Source organism: Drosophila willistoni, assembly GCF_018902025.1.
Source record: "Drosophila willistoni isolate 14030-0811.24 chromosome 2L unlocalized genomic scaffold, UCI_dwil_1.1 Seg168, whole genome shotgun sequence".
Taxonomy (NCBI): Eukaryota; Metazoa; Arthropoda; class Insecta; order Diptera; family Drosophilidae; genus Drosophila; species Drosophila willistoni.
Genome location: NW_025814047.1, coordinates 19,072,977 through 19,095,880, shown reverse-complemented (window position 1 = coordinate 19,095,880; position 22,904 = coordinate 19,072,977). Strand labels below are relative to the sequence as shown.

General features: G+C 39.7%; 1 protein-coding gene across 1 annotated transcript in view; it reads right to left on the bottom strand.

Moving 5' to 3' along the window:
• Positions 1-19,540, bottom strand: part of LOC26530226 (NPC intracellular cholesterol transporter 1) — a 165,382-nt gene extending 145,842 nt beyond the window's left edge. Inside the window, exon 1 of the mRNA XM_047009564.1 lies at positions 19,443-19,540. Coding sequence (XP_046865520.1) covers positions 19,443-19,538 — 96 coding nt within the window. The 5' untranslated portion in view covers positions 19,539-19,540. The remainder of the gene's footprint in view (positions 1-19,442) is intronic.
• Positions 19,541-22,904: the final 3,364 nt, after the last annotated feature.

Sequence of the window (22,904 nt, the reverse complement as noted above, 5' to 3'; positions counted from 1 at the left end):
TTTCGACGCAAATAAACTCAATACCTAAGGGCAGATCAATCGGCACAACACTTGAACACAGATTCGAGTTAACAGCAATGAGTACTCCACCGCCACGACGACCAACACGATCAAGCCTATAAGAAATAAAGTTATTAGAAAGAATTTCATTATCCAAAACAGAGGAGTTAAGCCAAGTTTCAGAGAAAGCTAATATGTCAGCCGAAAAGGTTTGGCTATCACAGAACAGGTTCGAGAGCTTGGTAAGAAGTCCTCTTACATTTTGATAATGAATGCAAAGACTAGACGTTATTAGTTTTTTGAAGCAGAGGCAACTCAAGGGTACATTTCTTGGGCGACTTCTCAGAAGGTGGAACAAACTTGAATTGCGACAATAAATGTACGCTAGAGTAACACTCGTTAGACAGCTGTTTGGCCAGTTTGTTTAAAGAAAAAAACTTTAAACGAATATCCCTATACATACGGCTAAAATCAAGCTGCTGGCTGGCACAAGATGGGCAAGTCCAGCGCATTAAGCCAAGCTCAGGCTTAGACACAGACAAACCAGAAAATTTGTCGTAGTCGCGGCCATTGAGGCCAGCACATTTTAAGTGAATAAGATTATCGCAAAGCCAACAAGATATTGCTCTATACTGATCATCAAAACGATCAAAAGGCTTGCAAGTAGGTAGACAACAAGCCATTATAAAGCCAAAAGAAACACAAGGCAAAAAAAAAAAAAATAAATAAATATTTATGTATATAAGAATAAATAGAAAAATTTAAATACACAGCACAAAGATAATTATCGATAGGAAATCAATAATTACAAATAAAACAAAGAGAACAGCTAGAGTGCACAGCACAAGAGAGAGTGCAAGAACAGTTATAAGCCGAGCTTTGAGAGGCGGCCTTACAAAAGTGATTACGCGGGAGAGAAGCTGAGCACAAGCACAAAGCAGAGAGAACAACAAAGCCACTAGCACTGATGGTATGATGGGGGCGATGAGGGAAGCAACTGCAGAAGCAATGACGAGAGAGAAAAAAATAAAAAGAAAAAAAATTAAATGCACCAAACACTAATCACGAAACAGAAAAACTGCTTAAACTATTTAATTTGGCGAATTATGGAAATAAGACACAAGGGTGTCAAGCAAAGAACACCATTGAAAGCGTAAACAAACTAAGCACAATTAAAAACTGAGAGAAAACAATAAATATTAATAAAAACTCAGGAGCTTTGCAAAAACACGACCGTCACGTCAGAGAGCAGAAGCTTTTTTCTGACGTCGTTCTTTCGCAAAGTTTACTCGATTTAGATAAAACTTTTTTCCACTTTGATGGCTAAAGGTAAGGATAGAGTTACCAAAAAAGTTGCAAGGGTATACAAACTTTGACACGGTCGAAGTTAACCTCCGTTTTTTTTTTAATCGTTGGATAGCCTTTGAAATGCCCCGCGTTGCTTCCTCATCGTAAAAAACTCGACGTCGGGCAGCACGAAACCCATTTCGTGTCTACTATTAGCTTAACACGGCTGAAATTAATAATCGCCATTCTCAATACATGGCTACTGTCCGACAAGCCAATGCACACTGGTTGCGCTTGTATGAAGCAGCGGCCAAAAATAGTTCCAATTATCCCAAGTTTAGTTAACAGATTCAAATGGGAAAAGAATTGCGACAACCTGAAAAAGGGTGAACTCGTCGTAGTAAATAGAGCACAAGTTACAGTCAATATAAATCGGCTCAAGCGCTGCCAACTATGTCATCAATAAATCAACAGAGCACATGCATACACACACAGACACAACGTTACATGAACTGTATGTGTATGCGTGCCGCGCTTTGCTTAGGGTATGATGGAAGAAGAAGAAACAATTGTAGTAAGAAGAATAATAATGTTTTGTTTGTGTATTAACGAATTGAGTTGCAAGGAAAGAAATTTCAAAATGTAAAAATATTATTGCCAAGGACTTCAAGGGTATATATAATTCGGCATAGCCGAAGTTAGCTTCTTTGATATTTTATCATAAATAATTATATTTATCAGTTTTATATACACATTAAGGACTCTGCCGAATTTGATAAAAATCGGATAATTAAATTATATAGCTGTCATACTTATAAACCAACGATAAAATAGCTACATGCGCCGGATTGCTTTAGCATAAGCTTGAGGTCTGTTTTTTCGTGAACATCATACTTTTTAAAAAACCCCTTTTCTCTTTGACTGCTACGGCCCCCTTGGCTTAGAGTGGTTTTGAAAACATTTTAAATATTTTTTTTTTTGTGAGAATAATAAATGTAAAGTTACGATTACTCGCCACTCGTCGCAGTAGCTGAAGTTATTAATATTTGGTGGAGTGCAAGGTGCACTTCCTAATACTAAATAATAATAAAATGATCCAACTGTCTTCAACTGGTGAATAATTTGGATGCGCTTTTAGTCCTTCTTCTTCACCGCCGACTTCTTCAACTTCTTCGTAATTTTCATTCTGTGCTGCCCGGGCTGATTTTTTGAAATCGTAAAAAGCTGCATAGTCATAAGCTATCTGTCAGTATATCTACGGCGAAGAAAAACTTGAAACTTTTTCAAAATCGTAGTATCAAAGTCAGACAAAAAAAACTCTCAAAATAATTAAATCTAATGGCTTCTTCCTCTGTGCTGAGCTTTAGGTATTCTTTAATTTTTTTGAAATGCTTATATATTGGTCAATATTCTCTTCTAATATCTTCTTCTTCTAATAGAAACAATATTCTGTTTGAGTGCTTTTTGTAGCTTGAGAACCTTTTTCGGGTAAGAATCGTTGACAAAACCTTCCGGTTGCTTCATGTAAACATCCTCCTCTAGATTACTGTTGAGGTAAGCATTGGATATATCAACTTGGTGTATGTAAAGATTTTTCTCCGCAGCTATAGCAAACAGCATTTTAATAGTTTCGAAAGAAAAAAGAAAAATTTTCTTGATAGTTGATTCCTAGCTGCCGCCCACTTCCTTTAGCCACTCATTTGGATCCAATCGCCATTTGGCCAGGCGGTAAATCTACTATACGCCATGTGTTATTTTCCAACAATGCGTCGTATTCATGTTTCATCGATTCCTGCCAGAACTTGGCATGTTGTCCATTTAGTGCATCTGATACAGATTGAGGTGTCTCTATATCTTCCTCAAGTTTAATTTGATGAAGCATGTTACATTGCTTCCTTGGTCTACCAGCTAAACCAGTACGAAGAATTTTCGGTCTTCCTGGTCCTCGTTGTGTAGTCTCTTCTTCGGTTCTCTGGATCGGTTCTAGATCCTGTTGTTGATTTGTGATTTTGTCATCACTCGCAGTGACAAAATCTTCATCCTCCTCTTCGTCGAAGTCCGTATCGTCGTTTGGAGGAATATCTGACCTTGGCGATATAGGTTCCTGAAGATCTTCATTTGGTTCTTCTATTGGGACGTGCGGCTCGAGACGAATAATGCTTGTCACGAAATCGTTGTTTTTGTCTGAAAGATCAAAATTTTTAAATTCTTTGTTCTGGAATTCATTTTCTATAAACTTCACGTCACGTCGCTCAACAATCATACGCTTTTCTTGATCATAAAGACGATATGCTTTAGCTTCAGAGGAATAACCAATAAAAATGTACTCTTTTCCTTTTGAGTGGAACTTCTTTTTATTTGTTTTATCCAAAGCGAACGCTCGACATCCAAAATGCTTCACTGACGGTAAGCGACATTTCCAAAATTCGAAAGGTGTATGTCCATCTAAGGCTTTTGTAGGAAATCGGTTTCGCAAATAAACTGCAGTATTCACAGCTTCAGCCCATAAAAATTCTTCCAAATTTGCATGAGTCAATAGATATTTAGCCATCTCTACTATTGTTCTGTTGGCACGTTCGGCAACTCCATTTTGTTGCGGTGTATAGGGTACGGTTAATTCACGCTTGATACCATTTTCTTCAAGGTATGCTGAAAAACTCCCGTTGTTATACTCAGTGCCGTTGTCGCTCCTCAATGCTTTGATTTTCTTACCAGTTTGACATTCGACATAACTTTTGAATTTTTTAAACTTGTCAAAAACTTCGCTCTTAGCTTTGATGAAATAAATGTGGATTTTTCGAGAATAGTCATCGATAAATGTTACAAAATATCGATTACCAGCTAATGATGTTACGTTCATCGGTCCGCAGACATCCGTATGCACTAGTTCCAAAACATTTTTTCTAGATCGCTCCGTTTTTAATGGGAAAGGGAGTGCACATATTTTTCCCAAATTACATGTTTCACAATTAGTTTTATTGAAACAATTTTTTATTTTCATACCGTGAACTAGTTCCTTGTCACTTAATTGCTGCAAGTTTTTGAAGTTAAGATGTCCATATCTATTATGCCAAATATTTGTATGGGTCGCACTATCCAATATATTTAGAGTTTCTTTTTTTGAACCATCAATATATACATACAAATCATTTTCTTGTGTTGCTTCTAAAACCACTTTACCCAAACTATTTTGTACCATAGCTTTTCCATTTTTAAATATTGTAGTTAAAGCGTATTTCGCTGCTTTACTCACCGAGAATAAAATCATTTGTAGAGAAGGGGCATACAGAACGTTGTTCATCTCTAATTTACCTTTGTTTGTGTGCAACATCACAATTCCTATACCGGGTGCCTCAATATATGTGTCACTGGCTGCGTCGACATGTAGTTCAAGAGTAAACAGGCCGTTGTATCTTGTGTCTCGCTCTTTTGATTTTGTTTCCTCTCTCTCTGCTTTTTTTGGCAGTCGGATGCACGATGCCCTGGGATGTCACAGTAAAGACATTTTCCGTTAAATTTTGACTGTCTTTTTGGTTTTTCCTTGTCCACGGCATTCTTTCTTGAAAACTTTGTAGTGTGTGTGTAAACCATTTGCTTCGTTCCTTCCTCCAGAAGTTTTAATTTTACCGTTTCAAATAATGGTAACTCATCTCTAGTCTCGATAGCAAAATTTTCCTAAGAGTTGGGTAGGCTTAACAGAATCATTATTACCTTTAAATCATCGTTAATTTCAATGCCTATCTCAATCAATTTTTCTATTCTTTCTGTAAATACTCGGACATATTCTGATACCTTGTTCCCCTCTTTCATGCTCAAACGTAAGAGTTTTTGGTACAGTTGAACTTTTCTTATTGGTCCAATTTGCAGATGAATTTCTCGAAGTTTCTTCCACGCTTGCGAAGAAGTTGTACATGCCTTTATGTACATTAACTGTGTTGGTTTCACGTTGAGTATTAGCCTTGCCAATGCCTTTTGGTCTGCCTGTTCCCAATTTTGAGCCTCAGCTGCAGTTGATTTTTCCTCTAATGTGTATTTTCCGCATACAACATTCCATAAATCCTGTGTAATTAGTATGCTTTTCATTGACATACTCCAAACATCGTAATTGTCTTCACCAAGTTTTTCGATTTGATATCATCATTTTTTCTGATTATTGTTAACAAAATTCACTCGCGAATTTTAGTTTCAGATTTTTAACCAATATTTGAGCTTGTTCTGGGCCCATAACCAATGTTGGTTTAATTGATATAATATACCTTTTATACCTTTTATATACTTTTTATACATACTGTTATGTTACAGTGATCGTTCTGTTCTTTCCAACATGTTAATAACATTGTAGCTTACATTAACAGATTACATGTTCTTATACTTAAATGTGTACATCAACAAAGGGCATCGGCAAGCTCGCCTGGATCCGGAATACCGCGCTGCAGAATATGAACGAAACAAGGCTAAACGTCGTCGAGCTCGCTTGGATCCGAACTATAGCGCAACTCAGCAGGCACGGATCCGGAATACCATCCTGAAGAACAAGGACGATTCACGGCTGGGAATCTACGAACTCGCTTGGGTTCGGAGTAAAGCATAGCTAAACAGGTTCGGAAGACTGAGGCGCACCGGCGAGCTCGTCTGGATCCGACCTACGTTGCGAAGGAACAAGAGCGAAATACAGTCGGACGTCGTCAAGCTCGCCTGGATGAGAGTTATATTGGATTGTCTGGACGTTGACGCGTACAATGCGAAGTACGTTCAAGTGGCCCATACGACACCAGGACATAGCCTGTTTCGCGCGAGCCCAAGCAGAGTGCTGTCCACCTCCCGCCCGACCGACCGTGGGGCGCAGCCGCATTTCGGACGGCACGATCGCGTGGACAAATACAAATAAAACGGACAAACAATTAAAAATATGATTAACTACAGCTAATTACGAGCTAAATGTGCTAAAATAGAAGTTTTCACAAGGGAAAGAGAGGCTTCTGATCATAGTCAGAACCTATGTTCTGACATTTAGAGCCGTTCGAGTCCTATACTCGAAAAGGTTCATGCAAAGAATAGTTAGAACTACAGTGTTTTAAGGATAGAGGAATAAAATTTCTAGTAGGTCTACGGGGTACAGATAGGTTTAACTGGTTCAGTAGCTCAGGAGAGTCTATTTCACCTATTAAAAGTTTATGAATAAAAATAGCACCAAGCATTACTCTACGATTAATTAAAGAAAGAAGATTGATTAAAAGAAGCCTACTGGAGTATGATGGCAAATTGACATTGCGATCCCAATTTAGACCGCGAAAAGCGAAAAGCAGAAATTGCTTTTGAACAGATTCAATTTTACTTTGGTGCGTCTCATATTGAGGTGACCATATGCAAGATCCGTACTCTAAGATAGGACGGATTAAAGAAGGATACAGAATTTTGGTTGTGTACGGATCGTCAAACTCTTTTGACCATCATTTCACAAACCCAAGAACATTCAAAGCTTTACTAACTGTAGCAGAAATGAGGATTAAAAGTTAATTTATGGTCCATAAGAACACCTAACTCATTGATAATATCTAACCGCTCTAAGGCAGTGTCGTTAAGATAATAAGTTGCTAAGTATGGAGTGCATCTATAAAAAGACATAGTTTTACATTTAGAGCCGTTAAGGTTTAATAAATTTGTTTCACACCAACTCTGAAGATCATTAAGATCCGATTGAAGAAGGCAAGAAGACAATATGTCTTTAAAACTGAGGTAAAGCTTAACATCATCCGCGTACATAAGCACACAAGAGTGTGTCACTACCAATGGAAGGTCATTTATAAAAAGAGTGAATAGCAATGGGTCCAAAAGATTACCATGGGGTACTCCAGAGGTCACTTGGATAATCTTAGAAAATTAAGACTTAAAGAGGACCTTTTGTGTACGCTTAGAATGATATTGAAGAATCCAATCAAGCAAAAGGCTGGGGATGCCAAGTGCGTTCAACCTATATAAAAACAGAGTATGATTAACAGTATAAATGACGTCAGTTTGCACGGCAGTCTTGAATCCTTTGATCGAGTGAGATGTAAATTCTAATAGTATTAGTAGTTGTCGATCTAAGTTTTTTAAACCCATGTTGGGATGACGAAATAATAGAGCTACAAAAATGAAGCAATTGACATGTCATTATTTTCTCAAATGCTATGGGTATGGCAGACGATTTAGAAATAACCCTATAATTGGAGGCTTCGGTCTTTTTCCCCTTTTTATGAAGAGGAATAATATATGATTCCTTCCAGATAGACTAGAAGCCGGAAGATGTGACGGACAGTGTAAACAACTTAAGAATAGGCTTACATGTGCAGAGGCCACAAAACCTTAATACGCAGCCTGGTATTTTGTCAGGGCCAGGTGCATATTTTGGTTTGACGGAACTGAGCACGCTAAGAACCGAACTTTCATCAAACACAGGGTCTAAAACGCAATTAGACGATTGCAAGTGATGAGGATATGGAGGATTTGTTTGATAAATCGAAGAGGAATAAGTTGTTTTGAAAAAATCAGCAAACATGTCGGCAATAGCCTGATCATTGTCAGCTTTATTGTTTTCGAAAGACAAGTAAGACGGGTGTACTGATGTCTTACGTTTAACATTTACAAATTTATAAAATTGCTTAGGATCGCGAGAAAACCTATGTTTACATCGCTGAAGATAATCCTTATAGCAATGTGAATTCAGCACCATAAAATTTGATCGAGCAACTACATATAGGGAAAAATCCGATGCTTTACCGGATTTTTTAAATCTTTTATAACATCTCGATTTTACGTTCTTCAAGTTACATAACTCACGTGAGAACCAAGGAGGTCTATCAGACCATCCTAGAGTCACACGCGGGACACAAACATCAAAGAACGACTCAAGTGTTTTATAGAAGACAGAAATGGCAGAGTCCATATCCGTGCAAGTATACAGATATGTCCAATCATTAGTTAACAAGAGTTTTTTAAGTTTAGTAAAGTTTGTCTTGCGAAAACATCGGGTTGGAGGCATCGAGTTATTATGTCGAGACATAACACCAAAAGGAAGGTCAATGGTTATATCCAGAGTTGGATGAAAGTTGTCTTCGGGGATAACTAAGGGATCAGTCCTGGAAACATCGCAGTTGGAAGAATCCAACACAAATACCAGATCTAGTGATCTGTTACGACTATTCCGGACAGGATTTATTTGAGTTAGGGACAACTCAAGCAGACCATCTATGAAACAATGTGACAAGGAGGGCAACAGTAATAAAGAGTCAAGTGAGAGGGTCCAAGTCAAGTCGGACTGTGGTGGAATATACGAACAAGTAATATAGACAGAAAAAGAATTAAACGAAATTTTAACACAAACAAATTCAATCTCCTGATTGGAGGACTGGACAATTTCAGACGAGAACGCTGAGTCAACAGCGATCAAAACGCCACCACCATTACGGATAGTCCGATCATGTCTATAAATTAAATATTATGAGGGGAAAATTGAAGCATCGGCAATATCAGGCTTCAGCCAAGTCTCAGTAAAGGCAAGAATATGAAAGTCAAAAGCTAGACTATCTACATAGAGTTTAGACAGTTTAGTCTTTAGTCCCCGTACGTTCTGATAGGCCAGAGTTAGGGACGAAATTAGTTTTTTGACTCGCCAACAGGTGCAGACGAGCCGGAAGGAACGTTATTCACAGAGGCAGGTAGCAAGCTAATCGGAGGCCGATTCTTCTTTTTTATTGTATACTCTTTTACAACAAGGTGTTCCGGCCATAAATCTTTATGACATATTTGGCCAAAAAGATCTGGGGAGCCACCTATTTTAAAGGACGAAATGTCCCGAGTATATGAAAAACGGAACTTTTCCACAGCAATGTTTATTGCTTGAACTTTGCCCTGGATGTAGGCTATGACTTCTTCAGAAGTAGTATTGGGATCAAGCCTCGAAATAAAAATTTGCTTTTTGGGTGGAACTACAACAGGAGTACTAGGCACAGCAGTAGCGGCTACAGCAGACGCAGCAGCAGCTGAAGCAGCCAGCACTTTACTAGCTCCTCTTGTAACTACTTTATTGGCAATATTCCTGGAAACGGATGTTTGCCCGGACGGTTCGGAAACTACAACCGATATCGTGTTAGTAGGTGGGATACTTTCTCCAGGGGAAATGGGGGGCGATATCAGCTGCTGTGCATTTGGTGACATAGGGTCAATGTCGAAAGCCGGAACTGGTAGAGACTAATGTGCCGACGGACTGAGGGACGCGCCCTGAAACCTGGCCCTCTTTCGCGTCGGAGATTCAATCAAAAGTTTAGAACATCTGAATTGAACCTCCATCGCTAAAAGCTCCTCTTGGAGCTTATGAACGCCAGCTGACAGGGTTTTAAATGCATCCCCATTTAACCAGCACATTTAAAGTGCATTACATTGTCACACAGCCAACAGTAAAGAAAGTCTTCACTGGTCTTGCTGGGATTATTGCAATTAAATTTGCAACAGACAGACATTATTAAATAATTGATTTATACAAAAACAAATTATAAATCAATATGTAAATAAAATGGGAAAAATGTATATGTTAAGAGAGACGTATACAAAGCAAGGCAAAAGCTAACTGCAATATGCAAATTAGAAAGAGAAAACAAAAAGAGAGAATATTTGTACTTATCTGTAATAAAACACACAACAACAAAAACTCACCAGCGCGAAGTTAACGGCCGCGAGCGCGATCAAAAGAGAAACAAAAGAATAGAGAGCACCAACACCACACAAACAAAAACAAACTATGAACTGTAAATTGAGAGCGCGGGTGGGAGCAAAAAATAGAACGAAATCAAAAACTAAGAGGGGAAGCGACCGACCACCGTCAAGCTGGTGAGGGTTTCTCCTAAGAGAATGAATGGAAACGACGACGAGGATTCCAGCTCATCAGGCACAGAACCTGGAGAAGTGAAGCGGAAAGTGCCTTTACGCAAGAGAGACCCGAGGGCAAAGACCGGGCAAGACGAGACCAATCGCTTTTCCCTGCTTTCGGATGACAACGATGAAGACATCGACATTGATGACGAGCCAGTTCCTGAGCCGGAGGTTGAGGTCCCAACTGCGATGGTGAGAAAAATAAAACCGCCACCAATCTTCATTCCCGAGGTGGATAACATCAAGGCTTTCATAGCAGATATCACCTCTGTCATTGGGAGTTGTTCGTGGAGGGGCGGAAGGATCCAAATAAGACGCAAGTGGTTGGCGGGTGCCAATTTCTGCAGGGGTCTGGTGAGTGAGTAATGCAATTAAAACGCGCGAGAACTTCGTTTAAGATTAATTCCGGTTTATTTCTATTTATGTTACATGTTTGATGTCCCGACACACACGAGAATGTTTCGGGTTGAAAAAAGGTATATTATCGAAAGCAACGAAAGAACGGGTGTTCGGGTTAGATGCTCGTACTGGATTGAATATGGCGATTTTACAGAAGAACCCTTCGTCACCCTCCTCAGTATGTCCGAATTCAGTTTTGGAAAAAACCCTACCCCTCACTCTCTGCTGTTCACCCGGTGGCGTGAACATACCGCCCCCCTTGCAACAAGTTGCAATTGCCTCGCTGGACATGTCTAAGGATGGGGGATGGCAGCGTTATGGATCTCTACGACACTGGTGGAGATGGAGGGGGAACTTTGGATGCAGATGGAGAAGGCGGCACGATGGCTGATGACCTCTGGTTGGAAGTCCGAATGAAAGGCGGGTGCCTTTCGGGTATTTGCTTTTTGGGTTGGATGTACGCGACTGAGCTGTCGATTTGAAAGAGCGTGAGGTGTTGCTTGCCACATCGATGGCATCCTGTTGTGCTCCTGCAGGAACCATTGGATTTCTCATGAGCACAACAGCGACTGCTTGGAACTGCCGCAGTGGTTCGTCATATCAATCAAAGAGCGGATTTGAAACTGCTTGCCACGATGATGAATGGTTACCCTCGCCGTACCCAGAAGGCCAGTGTCGCGAGTGGAGGCAAAGTAAATTCCCACGTTTACATGAGGGCTGCTGGAAGAACCGGAGGACGCAGGATTCGGAATTATACAAGCATCAGGTGCTGAGCTCTCTTGCACTTGAGCGAAAAAGGCCTGAGCTCTTGAGGTAGGTTTTCGGCTTACGGATGGAAAGGTCTGGCCGCTAGAGCTTGGTTGAAGGACATCTGTGGCCTCTAGTACACGGTGGCGTTCAGTTAGGAATCGATTAAGGTCGTCCCAGGATGAGACGGCGGTCTTATTTGGAACGGACTGTTCCCACAACAGAAGGGTGGATTTGGGCATTTTGCTCGTACAGATTGCTATAAGAAGGATATCCCAATTGTCTGTACGAGCTCCGGAAAGCTCAAGACCGGTTAAGCAACCTTGAATTGAGGTCTGCAATTCTCTCAACGCTTTGCCAGACTCTTGTGTTACACCTGGGATCTGTAGAAGCTGCTTGGCTTGGCTCATAATCAATAATCGATTATTTTCGTATCGCGCAGTGAGGTTATCCCACGCGGACTGGAACCCTTCATTGGTCAAGGGTGACCTAGAAACAATGGCTCTGGCTTCACCCCGAGTTTTGCAACTTAAGTGGTAAAGTTTCTCCACTTGTGTTAGGCTTGGATTATGGATAAAAATCGCGGTAAACAAATCACGAAATGTCGGAATAGGCCAAGCCAGACTGTCTCCGTTAAAGATTTCGACTTCGCACGGGGGAACTGTGTGGCTTTGATGGGTGGAATCGACGGAGAGCCTGACTGGTGGGGGAGCCATTTTTGTGGACAACTGCTCGATTCGCTCTCCAAACAAAGTCCCGCCTCGCACATATACCATATAACAATAATCATGTTTAGCTTTAATTGTAGCTATGTGCTTCGGACTATAGTCGTTCTTTTGAGCCGTCAAGGCTTTATAGCATCGTGAAAACTCTGCCTCGACTTTTGCCCAAAGTGACTTAAGCTGGTCTAAGTGTATTTTAATAGAGACGAGTGGCACATCGTCAGCTAAAGCCTGGGCCTCGCGAGCCTCTAACGCCGTTAATGCCTCGCACACGGCAACAAATTCGGAAAAAGTCATCGTAGAGTGTTCTCTGAGCTATTACGAATTGAATGGGAAGAAATAACTTCGTGGAATTAGAATTCTCAAGAGAGGAGATCGAAACGAAGCTGTAAGTGGACTGTATAATTTAGGGAGAGAGGAGTGAGAAGGAAAAGTATCTCCTCTTTTTAATGAACACAATGAATAAGCATAGATAGCATAAATGAAATCAGAAGGATTTATAAATTTCCTCGCAGTTGTGTGAATAATTATAAGGATATATAATCACTTGGATATTAAAATTTATACAATGTGGAAATATGTTGAAATTTTTAAGAGTATTTAAAAAACATGGGAAAAATTGAGATCAGTAGGATTGGGAGTGACGATAACTTTTCAATGAAGAAAAAAAACTCGGAATTAATTTTCATTAAACGAACTAGGTCAATTTGATGGATCTGTGAGGCAAAAATCAAAATGCACCGAGACAAGACAAAATATTAATTCCCTATATATACAATTATATTTATTTTTCTTGAGAAAATATTTGCGAATTAAATACTGACCGATTGAAATATTTTTTTTGGCACAATACGAAAATTACGATGGAAAACATGGTTGTCGTGACTTCACCCGGTGGCGTGAACAGGAGTAATAAGTTCATTTACAAGGCTGGTCGTGACGGACGCGTCAGAATCAACCTTGAGGAGAAGGAAAGCTTCCACAAGCTAAAATCGTACCTGATAAATAACCAGGTTAGATTCCAGACGTTCCAGCCGAAGGATGAGCGTGCCTATCGGATAGTCATCAAGGGTCTCCATCACACCACTGATCCGATGGATATAAAGGAAGCTCTGTGTGCTCAAGGACATAATGTTCGAGGTGAACAAATTAAAAACGGACTACGACGCAACTCCAAGGAGCCGATGTCTATGATTTTTGTAAATCTTGAGCCATCCAGCAACAACAAAAACGTGTTCAACATAAAACGACTTTGCAGTTGTGTTGTTGCCATTGAGCCTCCTCGCAGGTCCATAGAAGTTCTCCAGTGCTTCCGTTGTCAAGGATTTGGACACACCCAAGGAGAAGGTTGCTACCTTGTCTATGCCTGCGTCAAGTGTGGTAGCCAAGAACACTCTTCGACCGAATGCACGAAGGCAAAAGACGAACCAGCAAAATGTGTCAATTGTAATGGCAACCACACAGCATCATATAAAGGGTGCAAGGTATACCTAAAGGCCAAGGAGTTTCACCAGCCCAGGCAAAGGCCAGCTCTGCGGCCCACTCAGAGACCCATTCCATATCCGGTCTACAAAGGACCTACCATTGTACCTGGCATGACCTTCGCCAATGTGGTTGGAGGCAACCAGCAGTTTGCCCAGTCGCAACCAGACCCAGTTCCCGCCGTCGTAGACCAGACACATGGAAGAATCAATAAGCTTGAGGCATTGATGGAGAGCATTATCGCTCAAATGTCAGCTCTGACACAGTTGATTAGAAAGCTTATGGCCAATCAATGCAAATAAATCTTCATGTTGTCATTTGGAATGCGAACGGTCTGTGCAGGAACAGACCTGAGGTCGAACTATACCTCAAATCAAAATATGTGGATGTCTTATTAGTCTCCGAAACCCATTTCTCCTCCCTATCCTACTTCTCCATCAGTGCATACGATACCATTGCTACCAACCATCCCAATGGCACCGCGAGTGGCGGAGCCGCTGTCATTATCAGGAGTGGCATCAAATATGTGGAATTGCCCGCCTTTCAGGAGCCCTGGGCCCAATGCGCTCGGGTTAGAGTTACCTCCCCAACTGGAGACATCGTCTTGGCGGCTGCTTACTGTCCACCACGCCATCTGGTTGGACAAAGTCTTTTTCAAGATCTGCTGGATAGCCTTGGGAGCAGAGGAGGAGATTTCACGCTAAACACACTTGGTGGGTCGATAGAGGACTTGACTGTCATACGCCAGGTGAACCAACACACTGGCCCACGGATCCGAACAAAATCCCGGACGTTCTGGATATAGCCATATCCAAGGGGATTGACAGGCGCAGGATTGAAGTCTCCAATGACCTCGACCTGTCTTCAGATCACTGTGGAGTCAAGCTCCTGCCAGCCAGCACCAATTCGAAGAGAAGAAGACTTTTCAGGCGGAACACCAACGTTGAGGTCTCCCAATCTTGGCTTCAGAGGAACCTGGATCCAAGCATTGAGATCTCCTCGAAAGAAGACCTGGAGGAAGCAGTTGAAGTGCGCCGAAATCATACTAATCCCTAAACCTGGGAAACCTGCAGCCAATTTCGCCAATTATCGTCCGATAAGTCTGTTGGCCGTATTCTCCAAAGTAGTTGAAAGACTACTTTTGCGTAGATTGCGACCAATAATGGATGAGGCCGGTATGATCCCCGATCACCAGTTTTGCTTCAGGGAATGTCATGGCACGCCAGAACAATGCCATTGGATTAACAGCAAAATTCTGGAAGCGTTTGAGGAGAGAAAATACTGTACGGCAGCCTTCCTCGATGTAAAACAGGCATTCGACAGAGTGTGGCACACAGGCCTGCTATACAAGCTAAAATCCCTGTTCCCGGCACCTATATATGGACTCCTGCACCGAGTCCTATCTTCTTGGGAGGAGCTTCTACGTAAGATGTGGCGACGCGAGGTCCGAGATTGAAGACATCAGAGCGGGTGTGCCCCAAGGTAGCGTGTTGGGCCCAGTTCTGTATACAATCTATACCGCTGACATACCAGTCAGCTCGGATCACAGAATACTAGTTGCCACTTATGCGGATGATACGGCATTTCTAGCGACGGATGAGTCACCATCGGTAGCCAGCAGTCTACTGCAAGGACAGCTTGACGAAACAAATCACTGTCTTGACAGATGAATCCCGAAAAGTCGACGAACATTACTTTTACGATGAGACGAGCCATTATTCCAGAGGCAAATGGAGTAAAATATCTTGGCCTACTTTTGGATAAAAGATTAACCTGGCGACCACATATCATGGACAAGAGGAAGATACTCGACAAAAGGCTGAAGAAATACCTCTGGCTGATGGGACGTAAGTCCACACTAAGGCTACGTTTAAAACTACTTATCTACAACACCATCCTAAAGCCAGTATGGACCTACGGGATCCCACTCTGGGGCACAGCCTGCATGTCCAGCCGCCAAATTATCCAAAGGTTCCAAAATAAGGCCCTGAGTTTCATGACCGATGCCAACTTTCTGACGTCCAATGCAGAAATCCACAGTACGCTGGGAATTCCATGGGTATCGGATGAAATTACAAGGCTAACAAAAGCCCACCTGGACCGCCTTGACAGGCACCTGAATCCTCTGGCCATCAACTTGCTTGACAACAGTTCCACCACCAGACGTCTTAGAAGGCTTCACGTTCTTGACCTGCCGCATGGAGTGAACATGTAGTGATTCGGTACCAGCGCCACAGACACAGCGCTCAGCTCAGCACAGAGGAAGAAGCCATTAGATTTAATAAATTTGAGAGTTTTTTTTGTCTGACCTTGATACTACATATGAGGGGTATAAGCTTGCTTCAAGATCGATTTTGAAAAAGTTTCAAGTTTTTCTTCGCCGTAGATATACTGACAGATAGCTTATGACTATGCAGCTTTTTACGATTTCAAAAAATCAGCCCGGGCAGCACAGAATGAAAATTACGAAGAAGTTGAAGAAGTCGGCGGTGAAGAAGAAGGACTAAAAGCGCATCCAAATTATTCACCAGTTGAAGACAGTTGGATCATTTTTGAATGGATGCCTCATCCATACAGTGTTCTAGCTGGAACAAACCTGTGGAATAATTTTAAATTTCTCGAGCTTACGAAACATGTGAATTATAAAATTAGCAGAGACAAAAAAATTCTCCGTTCGGATTCTATTAGAATATAGGGCAATGCATATGACCGATAGCAATTGACACAGGTTTGGTAACGCCATATACTCAAGCACAACTTACAGTAAACTTACTTAATGTCATAAAAATCAGTATTAAGAAGTGCACCTTGCACTCCACCAAATATTAATAACTTCAGCTACTGCGACGAGTGGCGAGTAATCGTAACTTTACATTTATTATTCTTACAAAAAAAAAATATTTAAAATGTTTTCAAAACCACTCTAAGCCAAGGGGGCCGTAGCAGTCAAAGAGAAAAGGGGTTTTTTAAAAAGTATGATGTTCACGAAAGAACAGACCTCAAGCTTATGCTAAAGCAATCCGGCGCATGTAGCTATTTTATCTTTGGTTTATAAGTATGACAGCAATATAATTTAATTATCCGATTTTTATCAAATTCGGCAGAGTCCTTAATGTGTATATAAAACTGATAAATATAATTATTTATGATAAAATATCAAAGAAGCTAACTTCGACTATGCCGAATTATATATACCCTTGAAGTCCTTGGCAATAATATTTTTACATTTTGAAATTTCTTTCCTTGCAACTCAATTCGTTAATACACAAACAAAACATTATTATTCTTCTTACTACAATTTTTTCTTCTTCTTCCATCATACCCTAAGCAAAGCGCGGCACGCATACACATACAGTTCATGTAACGTTGTGTCTGTGTGTGTATGCATGTGCTCTGTTGATTTATTGATGACGTAGTTGGCAGCAAGCAGCTCTGCCGGCAGCGGTTGAACCGAATCACATTGACTGAAACTTGTGTTCTATTTATCCGATCAGATTCAAATTCGGATCTGAGGTTTTATATCCAATACTATCATAGTAGTAAATTTCAAGGGGATACTCAAATTTTTATGAAAATGTTTCTTCTACAGCTACATATATGATATAGTGGTTCGATCCTGACAATTTTCATACTTTTCTTACACGGGTTATAAGTAGCTGATATATCAAGTTTCATCGCGATAGCTCTTACGATGGCGGCGTGAAGTTGATTTGCACAGACGGACGGACGGACGAACGGACGGATATGGCTACGTCTACTCTATTGGGTAAGATAAAGTATGAAAATCATTCGGATCGGACCACTATATCATGTAGTGATATATGAAAAATAGATGAGCTTATAATACATACTAATTTTATTGTTTGAAATTTGAATGAAGTAAGTAAGTGGTCTGGCCGACTTCCTTATACGAGGTAAAAATTATTTTAAAGTTAAATTCTTTTTACATTCATCATAGCATTTGCTATCTCGCTCACTCTTACCAGCCAACGAGCAACCTAGCGCCGCAACTGGCCTACGGTCAACACCGGCCTTATGTACTGCTTAGTAAAACACGTTCATGCGTATATTTTCCAAGTTTCTTTGATTTTAATTAAATTTGGTAGGCTGGTGGAAACTAATAAGAACAACTAGTGTGCTTAATTTGATTTTAATAGGCAAAAGTTGTGAAAGCTAATTGGTTTTAACCAAGGCTGAAGTGGGCGTGGTAAAAATTAAAATAATCATGATCTACGCATGCTACTATACATACCAAATTTGGTGGCTTTAACTTTGTTCGATTTTGAGAAAATCTGCGGGGGGCGGGGGCGGAAGTGGGCGTGGCAAAAATTTGAAAACCCAAAATCTACTAAGCCAGTATACATTCCACATTTGATGTCTATAGATAGTATAGTCTGGTGTCTATAGATAAAAAAGACGAAAGTGGGCGTCGCAATAATTTGAAACAAACTTGAACACTGTAGATACCATACCAGTCTACATACCAGATTTAAGCTTTTTTCTGCCTGTTACCTACATTTTGAAGACTTTAATTTACCATTTCACCCTATGGCTGCAGGGTATAAAAAGATCACATATAAAGAACACAAGTTACGGTCAATATAAATCGGATTTACTCAAACGCTGCCGACAGCGCTGCCACCAGTACTATGTCTGTACTGTGTATGTACTGTGTGCGTAACCGTGCCGAAGAAAAGGTGTAAATACTTTTTTATCTCTGACTTCATAAAATATGTTAGCACTATAGCATTAAGGATCTCGGCGGATCATAGTGGGTTATATTCAAATAGATTGTCAAAAAATCGATTTTTTAGCAAGGTCGGCCCTGTGTGTAAAGTACTTTTAAAACTTAAATGTGTAAAGTACTTTTAAAACTAAAAGCGCATTTTTCTGAAAACAGTGTGTTCACGATTGGTGTGAAATTTGTACAGAAGCTTCTTGGATATAAATATTTATTATTAAATAACGTGATTTTTTTTCGTAAAATATTTTTTTTTTTTACAATTTAAAGCGAAAATTAATGCTTTAAAAACAACCTTTAGACTTAGAGAAGCCGACATTGTCAAAAACAATTTTGTTTGCTTATTTCAACCGTTATTTTACATTTTATATATTTCTGATACTAATGCCGTTTGTTTCTTTAATTTTTGATGATCCAGTCCAAAGATATGCTGGTCACGGTTTAAATCATTTTTATAGAGGAGCACACGGACATCGGCTACAATATTCAAATATTGTTAAATGTATACAGAATATATTTAAAAATTTTCAAATTAATACATTAAAAGGGCTTTTCAGAAAAAATTTGTGAAAACTGATTTTTTGAGCGCACTGACTGACGAAAAGACATTGTTGTAAAAAAAATGTCGAAAGCTGTTAATATTTAAATTGAATACATTTTGAATTTGGTAGTATTAGGTTACACATAATTTGGCTGTGTAATAGCATATGGTTTATTATTGTTGTAAGACACTAGGAGGGCTAGTGTAGAAAAGCGCTCACTTGATATCGAGCCGTGGAGAGAAAAGCGTGCGTAAAATTCGCTTTTAGTTTAAGTTTTTTTTTTAATATGTAACATTTTTTAAAAAATAGAACTCCTCCTCAACCATATGTCAATTAAATTGATACCAGTGGCGCTGGAAGAGGGTCTGGGTTTATTATAAGCGAAGGGGTCCACAGGGGCGTGGGTCAAGTCAACAAACATGGTTAGATGATCTTGTCCCGTCGTACACATCAAGAATAGATTTAGCTTATATGATCGAAAATGATTACAGAGTTTAAGCAAGAAAATTAACCAAACAACTTTTCGTTAGCCATTTACTAAGTGTAATAAGCTAAACCAGTCTTTTAAAAGAATAAAGAGATAAAAATAAAGAAATAAAAATACTTTTTTCTTACCTGTTTGGATACATTTATCGTTGAAACTAGTAAAGCAATTATAAAAAACTGCGGACTAATTTTATTTTTATGACATACGGTTGCTAAGTAATTCATTTTAAATATATTTTGTATTCCATATCTGAAATAAAAAAGAACAACATATTCAGTTTTATTAATAATTATACACATTAATTATTTTATTATACATCACATCAATGTTCATTTGACCCATGTGTATTTGATGTATCTAAACAAATTTTATTATTCTTTTTTTTTTTTTTGTATTAGGTAACGTCTGAATAATATATGCTAGATTTCTTTGCCTTTATAACGCATAGAAGGAAGCATCTCCGACCATATAAAGTATATATATTCTTGATCAGAACGACGAGACGAGTTTTAATAGCCATGTCCGTCTGGATCAACGCAAACTCCTCCTAGACCGTTGCAGCTACTGAAATTTTGCATGTAGGCTTGTATATACTGCAGGCGTTGTATATCTCGGATTCAGCCGGATCGGACCACTATATCATATAGCTCCCATACAAACGGCAAAGTCACGAACATTGACTTTTCTCAATAACTTCCATATTTCCTGAGCTATTGTCATGAAATTTAATATTGGTTAGTTAATTACACCTATAAACGACTATGCCGAATTTAATAAATATCGGGTTACTGTATCATATAGCTCCCATAGGAACGATCGGTGGAAAACAGTGACTTTGATCAATATCTTCGTTATTTCCACTTTTACGGCTCGAGGTAAGGAAAAAGTTACCAAAAAAGTTGCAAGGATATACAAACTTTGACGCGGTCGAAGTTAGCCCAGGCCCTCTGGTTTTTTATGCCATGTCTCAACAGGGTAAAATGGTATTTTAAATGTCACATGCAGAAGAAAGCAATTCCGAGCCGAGTCGATCTAGCTATGTATGTCCGTCAGTCACGAACAGTGACTTTTCTGAATAACTTCTTTGTTTTTTGAGCTTTTATCGTGAAATTTAATATTGATAATTTAACTACACCTATAAACAACTGTGCAAAATTTGAAGATCGACTATGTCATATAGCTCCCATAGGAACGATCGGTCGAAGACAGTGACTTTGTTCAAAAACTTCGTTATTCCCTATGCTAAAATTGTAGGCCGTTCTTTCGCAAACATAAAAGTTTAATGTTTTCACTTTGACGGCTATAGGTAGGGAAAGAGTAACAAAACAACTTGAATTTCAATTTGTATAGAAATATATTCATTTTGTAATGTGGAAATATTTTAACGTGGGGCGTGCCCAAAATTCCAAAATTCAAAATTTACACACTACACGAGTATATGTACATACTGAATTTGGGGGCTCTAGCTCTTATAGTCTCCGAGATCTGCGTTTTCATACAGACGGATGATATGTCCTAGTATATAGATTTGTTTAGTATGCATATTTATACCCTTGCAGAGGGTATTATGAAATTGGTCAGATGTTTGTAACGCGTTTCCGGAGACGTTTCCGACCCCGTAAAGTATGTATATTCTTGATCAGCATAAGATGCTGAGTCGATATAGCCATATTCGTCTGTCAGTCCGTGTATATGCGTTTTACTCAGCCGTCTTAAGAGCTATCGGGCTGAAATTTTTTTGTGCTTTTTATTATCTGGAGCAGATCAAGTATGAAACTTTTCAGGATCGGACCACTATATCATATAGCTCTAGAAAAAACATTTTCATAAAAATTGGAGTATCGCTATGAAATTTACATATGTGATAATATTGGATATAAAAAAATATAACACAAGTTACAGTCAATGTAATAATCAGCTCTGCTCCCAGCTCTGCCGGCAGAGCTGCTTGCTGTCTACTACGTCTTTTGTCACCCTCCAGTACCAACTGTCCCCGGTCGACAATGTCGCCGCATCGTCGACTATACCGACGTCGGCAGAATTAAACCATCCGCAGACATACCGTCGACTTTGTCGCTCAGTTGTCCCGATTGTCCTTATTGCTAGGCCATCTAATGTTAAATGTCCCCGCAACTCAAATGAGCGTGTCGCCGCTATGTCCCCCGCAAACTCGACGGAGAGTCTCCGCAGACGCGTACTGCAGGGCATCAACAGAGTACATGCATACACACACAGACGCAACGCTACATAAACTGTATGCGTATGCGTGCGTTGCTTAGCTTTGGGAATGAGGGAGAAGAAGAACAAATTGCAGTATAAAGAGTAAAATTGTTTTGTTTGTATATTGATGAATTGAGTTGTGAAACCAAATTTTGAACATGTAAAATTATTATTACCTTTGGCATAGCCGATGTTAGCTTCTTTGATATTTTAATATCATGAAGTAAGTAAGTCGTCTCGCCGACTTAGGTATACCATACACCAGTAAAGCAAATATTTCAACTTTATTAAACAAATGCATTTACAAGCATATCTTAGTATCTCGCTCACTCAATCATACGAGCACCCTAGCGCCCCCACCAGCCAACGGCAAACTCCGGCCTTATGGAAAAACGTTTATATGCATAACTCGACTGTTTTTTGTCCGATTTTAATCAAATTTGGTATTTTGCTAGACATTAGTATTAAATTTAAGTGTGCCAAATTTGATTGCATAAGGTAAAAAAATACGGGAGATAATCAAGTTTTTCAAATTACGGGGGCGGAAAAGGGCGTGGCAAAATTTTTACACATACAAAATGTGTGCATTTACTAAGCGAATATACATACCAAATATGGTGTCTCTAGCTGGAATAGTTTTTGAGATAAACGTTTTTTTTTATTTGCGGGGGCGGAAAGGGGCGTGGCAAAAATTTGAAATAAACTTGATCACTCTACATACTACACGAGTCTACATACCAAATTTGGTGGCTCTAGCTCTTACAGTCTCCGAGATCTAGGTGTTCATACGGACATACGGACGGACAGACGGACATGGCTAGATCGACTCGGTTGTTGATCCTGATCAAGAATATATATACTTTGTGGGGTCGGAGATGTTTCCTTCTGCCTGTTACATACATTTTGGCGACTTTAATATACCATTTCACCCTATGGGTGTATGGTATAAAAAATCGATTGCCAGCTGCAACATTTTGACTATCGCAATCAAATTTGGCAGACCAATTAATCTTATCTATTTCTACCAAAGTACCAAATTTTATTGAAATCGTATGAGTATGAACGTATTTTACTAAGCGGTCCATAAGGGCAGAATTCGCCGTTGGCTAGTGACGGCGCTAGAGTGCCCGTGTGTTTGTAGAGTGAGCAAGATAGCATACATATATGCTATCATATATCTAACATACATTTAGTTCTCGAAGTTTGAAACATTTGTTTTCACCTGGTTCGTAATATACCCAAGTCGCCGAGTCGATTTACTGCATTTAATATTTGCACAAGTCATTTATTAATAAAATTTTATTCTCCTTGCCCATTCCGCAATGAACGTCTTTATTGGACGGTAAGTTAGAACAAAAGATTCTAATATG